Below are 14,965 nucleotides of genomic sequence, written 5' to 3' on the forward strand. Positions count from 1 at the left end.
ATGTCGTGTTTATGTTGCAGCATCATTTTCCATCCAGCTCAAAGATGATAGAAAAAGATACTTCTCCTCCCAAGACTTCACACATTTAGTTTGTGTATATATATATATATATTGAAAAAAAGTGTTAATAATTGGGTGTATAAGACATTTGGTGACTGCATACTAGGAAAAAGTATGTTAATTCAATAAATTAATATAAACAAATTCCTGCACATTTACAAATCTTGTTTAATTTGAAGTTTGATTCATTAATTAATGTTTCCCAACATGGCTGCTGTCAAAAGATCCGTTAAAAACTTCAGAGTAATATTTTACTTAAAAACTGAACTTCAGAACAGACACGTCTGATTGTTTTACTTTCTAATATTTCACTTAAAAAAATTGTTTTTGACAGATTGTCTCACTTTCTCTTATGTAATAATGTTTTTTTTCCTGAAAAAAAGGGTAATTTTCTCAAACACATGTCTATTTATAACTGAGCCTTTAATTCAATGTGTTTTTTGTCATTCTGTTGTGTTTCAAGTTGCACATTTAATATTCAACAATGGATCAATCAGCGATCACATTTCTCAACATGGCTGCGGTCAAAAGATCCGTTAAAAACTTATTTTTTTTTCATTTGAAGTGATATTTTACTTAAAAACTGAACTTTGCTGCAGAACAAACACTTTCTGTTACTTAATATCTGTGTCCCTCTTCTTTTTTGAATACAACTTTATTGGATTTGTCAATGGATGAAATCATTCAGATGTTTTGTTTTGAAGTGCAGTGTGAGCGTATGTTTTGATTATTATAACTTTAATTCAACGTGTTTTTTCTTTAAGAAAGTGAAAGAATGAAGCATCTATTTTTTGTGTTTTTCTGTTGTGTTTCAAGTTGCACATTTAAGATGTTTTTACTCCAGTTTTTATATTATTTCTCATGCAACACACAGATCACAACAGGTTGTACAGGCTGAGAAGAGAAAACACTGCTCTCTCTCTCTCTCTCTCTCTCTCTCTCTCTCTCTCTGCTGGTTATCTGGACTCTTGGCTCAGTTTGTGTGAATGTTGCAGCTGCAGTGAGGATTTGTAGAAGTGGATCTGGACATGTGACCTTCCACACAGGAAGAAGAGTCAAGAAAGGAGTCACAGATTCCTCCTCCAGTGGAGAAACCAGACAACAACCCCCCCAACAGCAGCAGCAGCAGGATGCCGTGCTGCGGAGTCTTGTGTCAGTATGAAACCAACAAGCTGGTCCGGATCCAGAGCGTCCGGCTCGGCTCTCTCAAGTGGAGCATGAACGCAATCATCCTGCTGTTTATCTGGTGAGTGAACGCCATGTAAGACGTTTCTGAGCTCTGACTGATCCGTGCAGATCTGCGCATGCGCGGTGATCGGCCGCTCTCTGCTGCTTTCTAACAAGTTAACGGGTCAAACCGAGAAAAGACACAAATACACGAACTCGAACTGATAATCAATAACGTTGATTATTGGTGTTTGAATGGAGCTGAACCACCTGCTGTGGACGCGTGACACACGATTCATTAACATGTATTTTATTTTGTAGGAACAGTCCGTTTTTGGTACATAACTGCTTTTATTTTTAAATGATTTCCGGTTTATCTTTAAATTAGTTACTTTTATACTCATATATATATATATGAGTATAAATATATATATAATATATAATCCCATAAATTACTGTGAGTATTTTACTGAGTATGTGGAAGAAATACTCTCTAGAAAGTTTTTTAATTTTGTAAAAATGTAATATTTAATATTAAATATTTATAATTTCAAAATACCCAGTGGTGACCTTAATTGATTAATGTTTAAGATATGTTTTTTTACTTGACAGTAATAATAATATGAATAAGGTGTTTTAAGTTGTAAAGTATAAATGTGTCTCTTACCTACAGTTAAAGTAAAAGTAACGAAAGTAAAGTAAAAAAAACACGCTCAACTAGAGCTGATTGATTTATTAGTCGTTGGACAGAAAATTATTAAATTAATTATATATATACACTGTATGTGTGTGTGTGTGTGTGTGTGTGTGTGTGTGTGTGTGTGTGTGTGTATATATATATATATATATATATATATATATATATATATATATAACAAAGTCAATCAGAGGTATTAGGAAAGAGCTTCCATAATTCTCTGACAGGGTTTAACTTTGTTGTTGTTCAGTAAACTAAGAGAGTTGAGAAGAAGTTACATTTTAAGATTTATTTTGTGTGTTTCACTCTCCTGCAGCATGATGCTGCTGTGGAACAGGAAGTACCAGGAGTTTGACTTGGTGGTCAGCTCTGTCACCACCAAGGTGAAGGGTGTAGTTCGGACCCAGCTGCCCGGGGTCGGGGACGTGGTCTGGGACGTGGTGGACTACAGCGGGCCCTCACAGGTAAAGAGGAGGTCCCCTCTGGGTCCTTTTTGGTCTTTTAAGTCCTCCTCAAGTTAAGAAGTTTCTTTGTTGTTTTCAGGAGAAAAACTCCTTCTTCGTGGTGACCAATGTCATCGTGACGAAGAACCAGAAGCAGGGGAAGTGTCCCGAGGTGCTCGTCCTTCTTCATCATCATCATCATCAAGTAGCAGTGACGATGATTCGGATGAAAACTCGTCAGCAAACCGTTCTTACTTTGCAGCAGTGTTTATATTCCAGGTTTCCCGGAAGGACAGATTGTGTCGCAGTGATAAAGACTGTGAGGAAGGAGGCTGGGATCAGCAGAGCCACGGTACTCTCTCCTTCCGTTACATTTTAAATAACGTTAACGTAACATTCTCATCTTAAAATCTCTTCTTTTTCCTGTTTATTTATCTTGTTTCACCGTTGTCAGGTTAATAAAGCCTCCTGTACACAGAGATGGATGATTAAAGCTGATTTAAAGCTGATTTAAAGCTGATTAAAGCTGCAACCATCAGTCTATTAATTGATCAGAATCAGAACCGTTTACATGGTCATCAGTTCTGCGACAGAAAAACCAGAAATGGTACCAGGAGTTTGAAATGGAAGAAGTACTCAGATCTTAAAGTTACTGTGAGGAGCTTTTATCTGGTCCTGAACCAGTCTCAGTTTAGTCCTGATCCTCTATGTGACCTCCGTCAGTAAAGAGACCATCAGAGAGAAGATGGTCTATTTCTATATTGTTATTCTTAATGCTCGTCATCGGTGCCACTGGGTTGGATTCTGGTGAAACCAGATGACATCATGCAGGTTCACCAGAAACTCCTTCAGCTCAGACTCTAGCAGAAACCGGTCCACCGTGGACAGACTCAGATCCTCCAGCAGAGACCGGTCCACCGTGGACAGAATCAGATCCGGCTTCAACTGCAGCCTTGGACCTGCAGACTGAGCGCCGAAGGGAGGAGGAGGAGATCTCAGCTCTGGAGCAGAGACACCGACACCACGCTGCTGGAGACCCAGGACGTATTGCTGGACCTGCTGGAGGGAAGGGAGGCACGAGAGAACCAGAACCAGGACTGAGAGGGGCAGACTGTCAGACCCTGCTGCAGTAAAATGAGAGGTTTTCTAAAGGGACTCTGGTGCTCAGAGACACTACAGCTTTAGTCCACAGGGACCTCCAGCATCAACACTAAATGAAAGTTCCTGGTAGTAGCTTTAAAGTAGCAAAGTAAGAGTTCTCATATTGTAGAATATTAAATATCATATTACTGCATTATAATTGTTGATTCAGCTGGTGAAAGTGGAACTCATTTTAACTATTTTATATACTGCTGTGTAGTTTGTGAATTTCCCCCCTGGGGATCAATAAAGTTTTATTTTAATATAAAATAATTTTAAACAATACATCATAATTTATTTGTTAATTATATGTAGTATGTAGTAAGTCAAAATTGTACTTAATCGCAGTACTTGAGTAAATGTACTTTCCAATGCTGCATGCAGCAGATGTGGAATCAGATTTTCTCGTTCACCCCGGACCTCGTTTTTGGAGCATTGCTGGTTAATTTTAACTGTGAAACTCATTTCAACGTGCCGAGGCATCTTTGTGTGACTTTGGGTTTTGGATGGAGGATCTTTGTATCTCACTTCTCTGCCGTCGCAGCAGAGGAATGTATCATTACTGTGTTGTAAATTTAGACAAGTAGCTCGCAGCTCTCTGCTAAATTAAAGCTGTTCGCGCCTCATCAGCTGCTGCAAGATCAGATTGAGCGTTTTGTTTTCTCTCTGCAGGGATCAAGACGGGATCGTGTCTGAAGTCTAACGTGTTGAGTAAAACCTGCGAGGTCTCTGCTTGGTGTCCCATCGAATCCAGGACGAACCCTCCGAGGTGAACTCCACCGTTTCGTTTGTCGGATCAGGATTTTGTCACATAACCTCTGACTCAGCAGGAATTCAGTTTCTCTTGATCGTCAGACTAATCATTTTGAGGCACCAACGGGTCAAAATTGAACTTAAAACATACCAAAACAGACACACAACGTTGACACATTATCGTATTTTAAATTTGATTTGATTTTCATTTTTTAATTTGAAAGCACAACAAATCAAAATAGTTTCATTACACAAAAATCCCATTATATAAAGCCTCAAATGCAAATTTAAACACATCATTTCAGAAAACTTTTAATACATAAAATACTTGTCTTAATGTGAGTAATGAACTGGTGAAGTGTCATAGTGATATCTATTAGTTAATTTGTTGACCCTATTCACCTGTAGAGTCTTCTAAATGTCTGTAATTTAACTAAACATCTCTTTAAAGGACGTTTTCTCTAAATGACGTTCTCAGACTCTGATCCAGAAATCTCCACTTCAGTAGCTCTTACAAACACCAAACTTTACACTTTCATTCCTCTCTATATTCTGAAGCTTTCTACAGAGGGGTTTGTTCACACATCATTCAGAGACTCATTTATACAACATTTTATTAATAATAACATGGAGTAAATGGATTTTTATGTCTGTTGAAAGTATTTTCTGATTTAACCCTCTGTAAACACTTAGACTCCAAAATGTCAAAGAACCTGACTTTATCCAATGTTCAGATGTATGTTCTGGAAATGTATGAAATGACCACATGTTTAATAAGATAATGTCTCTTTTAGCTCTGTTTTTGGTCTCCACCTCCTTTATAGCTGCTGAATGCTCCACTATGTTCACCAGCTCGTGTCTAACTGAGTCTTTTTGCTGTTTGCTGCAGAGTAAAGAGTCTTTATAGATATTTATAGAGCGTATAGACGATTTTAAGTGAACGTGATTGTGTCTCTAACATGTTAAAACTTTCTCAGAATTAGTATTCAGTCTCATATTTGGGAGCCGCGGCTTTTGAGTCTCACAAAGATGGAGGTTCAGTGAATTTTAGTCTGTTATAAAAACGTAATGTAATGACTTTAGTGTGTAATATATATTTTATAATGTAATATATTTACTTTTAATTTCCCATGATGCAGACCCGCTCTGCTGGCAGCAGCTGAGAACTTCACGGTCCTCATCAAAAACAACATCCGGTTCCCTGCGTTCAACTTCATCCGGTGAGACGTCATTACGCTTTATTTCTAATGGCAACCATTTAATTTATATTTTATCTCAACAAAGTAGTATTTTTCTCCATTCTTTGTGTGTTTTAATTACTTTATTATCATGTTGTATCATGTCACAGTTTATCATAGAGAAAATTATTTAAGTTATTAGTTTTTATTTTTGTTGTTGAGTGTTTCCTGCATTGTTTTATTCTCATCAAATAAGGAAAGCTAATGAAACTTTAAATGGTTGATGGTTTTCACTTTACTTTTTTCACTCTTGTTTCATGAGACGAGAGGTGATTGTCAAATCTATTTAGTTGTTTTCTTTTGTCAACACAGCCTCAATAATCAAAATGAAAAGAAATAATGAATAAATGTGATTTCAAAGTGTTTTTATGTTGATGTTTTCTGTGTAATTTAAATTTTCGAGTCTGAACACATGTTCTCTCCTTTTTGTTTACCTTCTTTTCCCCCTGTTTAACATCACAACTCTATGCATTGTGGGTAATTCCCTGAAGCAAAGTCTGCAGAAATGCAATATGAAAGAAAAAAAAACACTTTAACAGTTCAAACTGAACCCTCACAGATTTCGCAGGAACTCTCCTCAAAGTCTGTGAGTGTGAAGAATGAAATTAAAACTCTGAAAACAGACTGATGACGTTTCTAAAGAGTAAAATAAAAGCATCTGTTTTTTGTGTGTTTGTGTGTTCCAGGAGGAACATCCTCCCAGAGATGAACGAAGGCTACCTGAGGAGCTGCCAGAGGAACGGAGACGCTCTGTGTCCCATCTTCAGACTGGGAGACATCGTCCGGGAGGCCGGGGAGAAGTTCTCTGAAATGGCCGTGGAGGTGAAGTTTAAATGTTCCTGTATATATTTTATATGACATTACTACATTTTACTGACTGACTCCAGACATGTTTGTTTTTCTGAAAAGCTGAAATGAAACAGCCTAAAAAAAAAAAAAAGGAAGTGCAAACGTTCACTTTGTGTGAAAGTGGAAAATCAGCGTCACAGTGAAATATATTAAAAATACATTTAAACTTCTTTGAGCTCTACCAAGAATTCCTGATGTAAAGTTTTAAATTTATATTTTATTATATATTAAAGTGATGAACATCTTTCCGTGAATATCAACACACAAGTCTGACATTTTTATAAAAATCTCAAAAGAGGTTAAATTCTGTTGGAAGCAAGTTGAAATACTTTTACTGCTTTTACAGATTTCATTCTCTTGTTTTGAGGAAATAAGACTTAAAGGACTCAGAAGTGAACAGAAGTGACTCAAAATGAAAAGACAAAAGCAGAAGATGCACAAAAACTTCATTTTCACCGATTAAACATTGTCTCACATCTGTCTGACCTGAAGGTTGTGTTGCAGTGAATCATGGGAAACATTTCATGCTGAAAAGCTTTTTATACTGAATATTTTTGAGAGGATTAAAAACATATTTAGTATCAAATGTTTATACCTGGGTTTTTTAAAATATATATTTTTGAGCAAAACCCAGCCGTGGAAGGTTAATTTATAAATACAATAGGTTACAGATTAAATAATGTAACTATTTAAATTACTTTATCAAATGTTTTAAAATGGGTAATAAAGTTGAAAAGTCATAAAACCATTAACTTAAACCAGGCAGAGTAAACCTTATCAGCTGATTACTGTCAAACTTTAATTAAAGGTTATTCAAAATAACAGCATTAATGTTATATCCTACATATAAGCTTTTCACCATTAGTTGACTCGTAACAGTAATTTAATGAAATATTTAATTCTCAGTAACTGTAACTGATTACAATTACATTTATTCTGTAATTGAATAACGTAACTCCGTCTTAAACACTGCAGATTCTTTACTTTTAAATTTTTTATACCACAATGGAAAAAACAGTCAATTACAAGTAAAAAATATGCACGTTTACAGATTTTGATCTATTTTTCCTCCATAACGTCTTCTTTCAGACTAGTGCAGGGGTTGGCAACCTTTACTATCCAAAGAGCCATTTTGCCCTATTTTTCACCAAATAAAATTTGTCTGGAGCCGCAAACGCTATTTGATATCACAGCTTATAAAGTTTTATATATAGTTATATTATTATATATACAAAAACTATAGTTTGTTGTATTTATGAAATTATAGAACAAGAATAAAGACAATTATTGACATTTTATTGCTATTTCACTTGTTATAATAATATCAAACTCTTATGAAGAGGAGAAAAAAACTTGCTCAGTTTGCTGTAGCAGTTGAGAAATCGCTCTTTTTCGCTCATCTCCAGCGTGATACTTTTCAGCAAATGTGTGATTGTTCTGGAAGTGTCTTTCTACATTAGATTCTTTGTTGTTTGCTAATTTCTCGACACATTTCAAGCATACAGGTAAACCAGCATCGTTGGCAGTGAAAGCAAATTAATACGTCCACGCAGAATTAAACTCCATTTTCCTCCATGACTTTTCTTTTTTGGGAATTTATCCATTGATAGTGTAGCCGAGGGTTTATGTTGCGTCAATACTTTATGATAATGATAAAATAATAAACACGGGGCTCCGTAATCTGCGTTAAGACGGCAGCAACTTTATTCACTTCTCCCACACTTCACCAGAACCTCTTTTTCTTCTTCCGTCTCATCCTCCACAATAAAAGCACCAAACACATACACAGGAACACTGCTTCCTAGAGACCTCTTAACGTGCTCAACATAATAGCTTACAATAGTTTACCGACGGCGGAGGTCTGCAAATCATAATTAGCTTGACAGCGACGTAATAGGATGTGACGCACATTTTAGTTGACAAACTATTAAAGCATGTTTTATTTTGGTGGCGTGTCCAGCGGCTTTACCAGCACTACGGAGCGGACTTCCTGTTTACACCGGCACCCACCCGCATGCTCAGTGTACGTGAATAGTCACGTGATATTCGTTTTCAGGCGTTTTAGTCTGGACGGAGATCATTTCGAAAACGATGCTGAAACGCCGTGTGGACGGAGATCGTTGTGTGGATGTAGCCTCAAGGAGCCGCAAGAAAGGGACTGAAGAGCCGCATGCGGCTCCGGAGCCGCGGGATCCGACCCCTGGACTAGTGGAATGAAAACCTTTATTTTATTTCTTTGTCTGTTTGTGTCTGTAGATTTCTACTAAATTCACCAAACGTTACCGTTAGATACTGCCTCATTTGCATATTTAAATATTTCAGACAACTTTTAATACTAAACAATATGTAACATCAGTAAAAGCAGAAAGTTGTCCCCTTGTCCCCTCTGAGTGAAACATGAAGCTGGATGAGTAACTGGTCAGTGAGGTTGTTTGTGGTTATTAATCAACACTTCCTCTGTGGAACACAGGGGGGCGTCATCGGCATCCTGATCAAGTGGGACTGTAACCTGGACCGACTCACGCGGCGCTGCCTCCCGAGGTACTCCTTCAGACGGCTGGACGAGAAGGAGAGCAACCGGACGCTCTACCCAGGCCTCAACTTCAGGTGAGCCGGGCTCAGATTGTTGTTATTATTATGGTAATAAAAATAGTAGTAGTAGTAGTTGTAATAATATTAATAATAGTAATAATAATAATAATAATAACAGTAATGGTATTAGTAGTAGTAGTAGTAGTAGTAATGATAGTAACAATAGTAATAACAATAATAGTAGTAATAACAATAACTAGTAATAATAATAACAATAGTAGTAGTAGTGGTAGTAGTAGTAGTAGTAATAATAACAGTAGTAGTAGTAGTAGTAGTAGTAGTAGTAGTAGTAGTAGTAATAAAAACAGTAGTAGTAGTAGTAATAATAATAATAATTATAACAGTAGTAATAATAATAACATTAGTAATAATAATGGCAGTAATAATAATAATAATAATACAACTTATAGTAATCAATATTTCATTTTTTAAATATCACATTTATCATTAATAAATAAAAACTGAAACAGAAGTGAGTTGGTTTTATTTCAGATTTGGGCTCAATAATCCGGCTTCATGTTTCTTTGTGTTAAACATTTTATTTTTTATTATTTCTCATATTTCTGTCGTCTTCTGATCAGATTTGCAAAGTACAACATGGTGAATGGGGTGGAAGAGCGGACGCTGTACAAAGCATTCGGGATCCGGTTCGATGTCATGGTGTTCGGACAGGTGGGTTTTTATTTTACTTTTACTTTTAGGAATTCTATTTATTTATTTTTTTACATTGATGCACTGGTCAATTTTGAGATTTTGGTCTATTTTTCTTCCATAACTCGTCTTCTTTCAGACTAGTAGAAAGAAAACATTTATTTTACTACTTTGTTTGTTTACGTCTGTAGATTTGTCATAAATTCACCAAAAGTTACCATTACATAATGCCTCATTTGCATATTTAAACATAACATTTCACAAAACTTGTAATACAATAAATAATCCTCTTAATGTGAGTAATGAACTGGTGAAGTTTCATGGTGATATCTATTAGTTAATTGTTTGACCCTATTCACCTGTAGAGTCTTCTAAATGTCTGTAATTTAACTAAACATCTCTTTGAAGGACGTTTTCTCTAAATGAATTTGTTCTCAGGCTCTGATCCAGAAATCTTCACTTCAGTAGCTCTTACAAACACCAAACTTTACACTTTCATTCGTCTCTATGTTCTGAAGCTTTCTACAGAGGGGTTTGTTCACACATCATTCAGAGACTCATTCATACTACATTATATTAATAAAAACATGGAGAAAATGTATTTATTTTGTGTCTGTTGACAGTATTTCTGATTTATGAAGTTATACAAAGAGATAGCTATAATTCCCTCTGTAAAAACGTTTGACTCTAATATAAACCTGACTTTATCCAATGTTCACACTTATGTTTTGGAAAACTATTGTGCATATTTAAACATATCATTAAAAAAAAATCAACAGGAAGTTTCCCAGTGAAATCTACCAGTTTTCTCCCGTAGTGTCTCCTCTTATTCAAACCAATCAGGGCTTGTTATTTTACAAGCAGTCGGCCTTTGTGATATTATTTATTTCCTAGTTTCGTCTATTTATGTTTCAGATGATATTCTCTGATCAATAAAATAAACTATTGTTATTTACCTTTATCATAAACTCTTATTTGTCTTTGCTAACCATAACCTCAGTATTTCTATAATGCCTTTTTTTTTTTTTTTCAGGCGGGAAAGTTCAGCTTCATTCAGCTGATCATCTACATCGGGTCCACGCTGTCGTACTACGCTCTGGTGAGACAATGTTATACATTAATAACCAAATAAAGAGTTTGACATTTTGTAAATAAACTTGCTCGCTTTCTGGTGAAGACGAGAGGATTAAAAGTCACATCTCCAGAGGTGGAAGAAGTAGTCTTAAGATCTGGTACTCGCAGTAAAAAGTAGCAGTACTACAGTGTAAAAATACTCTTAGCATCAAAATGTACTTAAAGTACCAAAAGTAAAAGTTCTCATTATGCAGAACGGAGCATTTCATTATCATGTTTCAAATTTATATTTCTTTACGTTGAGGATTATATTCATATGTTTCCATTTACAAAAAAATAAATAAATCACAAAACCACATTAATTTACATCCGCAACTATGAAACGGATAAAATAAAACATACAGCATTTTTATTTTTTGAGAACAATATCAAACAAAAAGGAAAAATCTTAAAAAGAAAAATTTGATTTGATAAATAAATATGATACATCTAATATAGTTCTAGGAATAGGAACGCTTCCCACCTCATTATTTTTTAGCTGTTATATTTTTCATATTATATTTTACTTATTATATTTCCTATATTATATTTAATTATATTCCCCTGCAGCTAAATTGTCCCTTTGGGATAATAAACAGTTTAACACTTTATCTCAATAAAATAAATAAAGCCATATTTGTCACAGTTATGTTGACACATCAGTACCATCGATTGATGCTGCAGGTGGAGGTAAATGTGAAGCAGGACAAGTGTGTGTGTGTGTGTGTGTGTGTGTGTGTGTGTGTGTGTCTGTCTTCATCCCCCAGACGACCGTGATGATCGACTGGCTGATTGGAACCAGCTGCTATTCTGCTGAGGACGGACAAATCTACTCGGAGAAGAAAGTGGAGTCTGTGGTGGACAAACAGAAGGTCTCACACACACACACACACACACACACACACACACACACATCAACGGGATTATTACATCACACTGTAAATAAAGTGTGTGTGTGTGTGTGTGTGTGTGTGTGTGTGTGACTGCAGTGCGTTCTCTGCGTGTCCTACGTGGACGAGAGACACATCCGGCTGGTGAAGAGATCTCAGAAGAAAAGTTTACAACACGTCAAACCGACGTCTGTTCGGCCGTACAAGGTGAAGAGGAACGTCGTATTAAATATCCTTTTATTTTAATGAAACACCATCAAATCAACACCTACAATCTGTTTGATGATCCAAGATTACAGCTTCAAAAACAATGAAAACTTTCAGGGTTGAAGCATCAGTTAGTGAGCGATGAATCTCTGGAGCCATGATATGAAGCATTATTTAATGAATAAAAACTCCCCATAAAAAGAAAGAGCCTCAGATTCTCAACTGAAAGCGATGCTAAGAACATTAAAACATTGTTGTTGATACTTTTTTTAATGGTGTAAGTGGGCAGTTTTTGAACGTCAAATTTTGATTTAGTGTCATATTACTGACATACAAATGTGAAATGAAGATTTAAAAAAAAAAAACAACTTAATTTACCTCCACTGTTGTTCACTAAACCTGGACAAAAGACATTATTTCTATTGGTAGATATCACTATCGTTAGTGAGTAAATATGTTTTGTAATTTAGATGAATAGACTCTTTTAAGACAGGTGAATACAGTAAAAAATTAACTAATAGATTTCACCATGAAACTTCCTCAGTTGATTGAGTTTTTTGTGTTACAAGTTTTCTAAAATGTGATGTTTAAATATGCAAATGAGGCATTATGTAATGGTAACTTTTGATGAATTTACGAGAAATCTACAGACACAAACAGACAAAGTAGTAAAATAAATGTTTTATTTCCACAAGTCTGAAAGAAGACGTGTTATGGAAGTAAATTAGACCAAAATCTCTACATGAAACAATGTTTTTGCCGTAAAACATGTAAAAAGTTCAAACCAGAACCTGAACCTGTTCATCTTGTCCTGACAGGAGGATGGTGGACACCTGAGAGCCGTCGTCTGTCTGCTCCAGCCGGGTATCGTGGTGGACCCCGACGCTCCCGACCGTAACCGCTCCCCCGAACTCCGCCTCCGCCCTCCGGCCTGGTGTAAGTGCGGCCGCTGCGCTGCCTCCTCCCTCCCTCAGGAGGAGCTGTGCTGCCGGCGGGGCGACGGCTCCTGCGTCGCGTCGTCGCCGTTGTTCGAGCAGCTCGTGTTGCGTCGCCCCCTGTTGGAGGCCGTCCTCCTGTACCGGGACCCGCTGTCCTCGCTGCCCGCCGGCCAAGGCCAGACCGCTGCCCTGCGTCACTGCGCCTACGGTCAGTATGTCAGCTGGAGGTTCGGAGTCCCGCCCGATGACGCCCAGCCCGCCATTCCCAGCTGCTGCGTGTGGAGGGTCCGGGAGGAGTACCCGAGTCCGGACGGACAGTACAGCGGCTTCAGGCCCGCCAGGATGGCGTCCATGCAGGCGTGCGCTAACGGGGAGCTGTGAGAGGAGAGATTACACCTTACTGACCCTCTAACAGGGTTTCTGTGCTAAATCTGCCTTACAAAAATAAAACTATTACTAATAATTGTCAGCTTGCATTCCGTCAGAGGGAGGAGTCAATAAATCTCTGCCTTTTCTAACATTATCTGTCATTTTTCTCAGATTCACTCCCTTTAAAGCAGCTTTTTAACCTTCTTCTTAGGGCAGAAATATAATTTTTATTATCACTAACCTGCTCAGACATAAGATTTCTCCTGCCAGGAATGTGTTCACATCCGTCATATCGTATGGAAAGATGAAGAGTTTTGTTCCTACATGGGAATGGTGAAGACAGGATTTTAACACCTGATAGAGCCCCTAACAAAACCTCCCTGATCTTGATTCTTAAATCCATAACTAACAGAAATGTAAAACAACACTTTGTGGCTTAACGGAGAGTTACGAGCCAAAACTATTTCTTGTTTAATAAAAGTCGGGTGAACAGAATCACAATCATCACAGATTTTGCCAGATTATGAGACAATAATGGTCCTCTGAGCACCAAGAAGGAAAGTGACCCACCACCTCTCCTATCAGAGCAAGACACACAGACTTATAGTACTTAAACCTCTACTACCTCTCTTTGCAGTTGTTTTGTGTCTCTTTGTAGTTGTTTTGTGTTTTTCTAGTTGTTTGTGTCTCTTTTGTGGTAATTTCGTGCCCTCTTTTTTTAATCTGTTTTGTGTCTCACTGAGGTTGTTTAGCCCCTTTTTATTGTCATTGTGAGTTTTTCTGTGTCTCTTTGTAATAATTCTATGTGTCTTTGTGGTCATTTGTAGTCTCTTCCTTGAGGGTCTGTGTCTCTTCGACTGTGACATTTTGTCGGTGAGGACGATTCGGCCCCCGTAGGTTTATTCAGTTATCCAACCACGGTCACGGTGAAGTTGCCAGGTTTTGTGCCAAAACCATAAATTTGTTCTCTCCGGTTGATTCTGGCAACCAAGAAACCTTTCTAGCACGTCATTGTACCTTGTTTTAAACAAAACCCTTCTGCTTCCAGTCTTTCTGCTAAGCTAACCAGCTGCTGACTTTAGCTTCATATATACTGTACATATAAGAGAGAGGTATTGATCCTCTGATTTCACTCTGTAAAAATTCAAATACATACATTTTCCAAAATGTTTCCTTTGATGCTCTGACATAAGATTGAATCCAATGGAAGAGAGAATAAACCTATTTTAAACATGTTGAACCATCCCTTTAAAACCTGCTCTCTTTGTTTACTGGGTCTAACTCTGAAAACAGTAAAGAAAGGGGCTGAACTGATGAATGGTGTCTGGTGTTGAAGCTTGAGTTTGGTTGATTATTCAGCGACATTCAAAGGTTCAGCTTCAGAAACATCGAGCAGCTGCTCTGGCTGAGAAAAGAGAAAACGATCCAAAATAAGTATGTGTGTCTCCAGACCAAAGATAAGCTTCATTCATCATATCGAGACATGTTTTCAGTGTGATAGCAGGAGGAGGCAACACATGAACCACAATAACAAGCTTTTGTGTTCCAGTTCCACACAAAACTATTACAAAATGTGTTGATTTGTTGCTCAAATCAGTCATAGGAGGGATTTATTTTCTCATAGAATATACTTGATAAGATCAAAAATTACCTTTTTTTTCTATCCAAATTGATTCAAAAACAAATGTTGCCATCATTCATGTACATATACATCAGTGGTGGGAAAGAGGGATTCAGATTCTTTACTTTAATTCTTGTACACATTAAAGAGCCAGTGCAGCATTTTAGGGGACCTATTAGCAGAAATGGAATATATTATTTATCACAAAGTTATATTAGTTTATATCACCTGAAACTA

At 37.0% G+C, this 14,965-nt stretch overlaps 1 protein-coding gene across 1 annotated transcript; it reads left to right on the forward strand.

Moving 5' to 3' along the window:
- Nucleotides 1-545: 545 nt before the first annotated feature.
- Nucleotides 546-14,347, forward strand: p2rx7 (purinergic receptor P2X, ligand-gated ion channel, 7). Its single transcript, XM_068702793.1, has 13 exons — nucleotides 546-1,306; nucleotides 2,241-2,388; nucleotides 2,468-2,539; nucleotides 2,647-2,719; nucleotides 4,180-4,276; nucleotides 5,400-5,480; nucleotides 6,185-6,320; nucleotides 8,818-8,954; nucleotides 9,521-9,611; nucleotides 10,624-10,689; nucleotides 11,471-11,575; nucleotides 11,693-11,800; nucleotides 12,619-14,347. Exons 1-13 carry the CDS (start codon nucleotides 1,191-1,193, stop codon nucleotides 13,117-13,119), a joined length of 1,731 nt encoding a protein of 576 aa, XP_068558894.1. The 5' UTR covers nucleotides 546-1,190; the 3' UTR covers nucleotides 13,120-14,347.
- The last annotated feature ends 618 nt before the right edge of the window (nucleotides 14,348-14,965 follow it).

Source organism: Cebidichthys violaceus, unplaced genomic scaffold (genome assembly GCF_023349555.1).
Source record: "Cebidichthys violaceus isolate CVI_PGR_0920_01 unplaced genomic scaffold, fCebVio1.0.p SCAF_89, whole genome shotgun sequence".
NCBI classification, from domain to species: Eukaryota; Metazoa; Chordata; class Actinopteri; order Perciformes; family Stichaeidae; genus Cebidichthys; species Cebidichthys violaceus.

Excerpts from the sequence above, each read along its gene's own strand:
- p2rx7 (XM_068702793.1), top strand. The coding sequence starts at position 1,191 with ATGCCGTGCTGCGGAGTCTTGTGTCAGTATGAAACCAACAAGCTGGTC. Across the intron at positions 1,307-2,240 it reads ATCATCCTGCTGTTTATCTG|CATGATGCTGCTGTGGAACA; the intron begins GTGAGTGAACGC and ends ACTCTCCTGCAG. Across the intron at positions 4,277-5,399 it reads TCCAGGACGAACCCTCCGAG|ACCCGCTCTGCTGGCAGCAG; the intron begins GTGAACTCCACC and ends CCCATGATGCAG.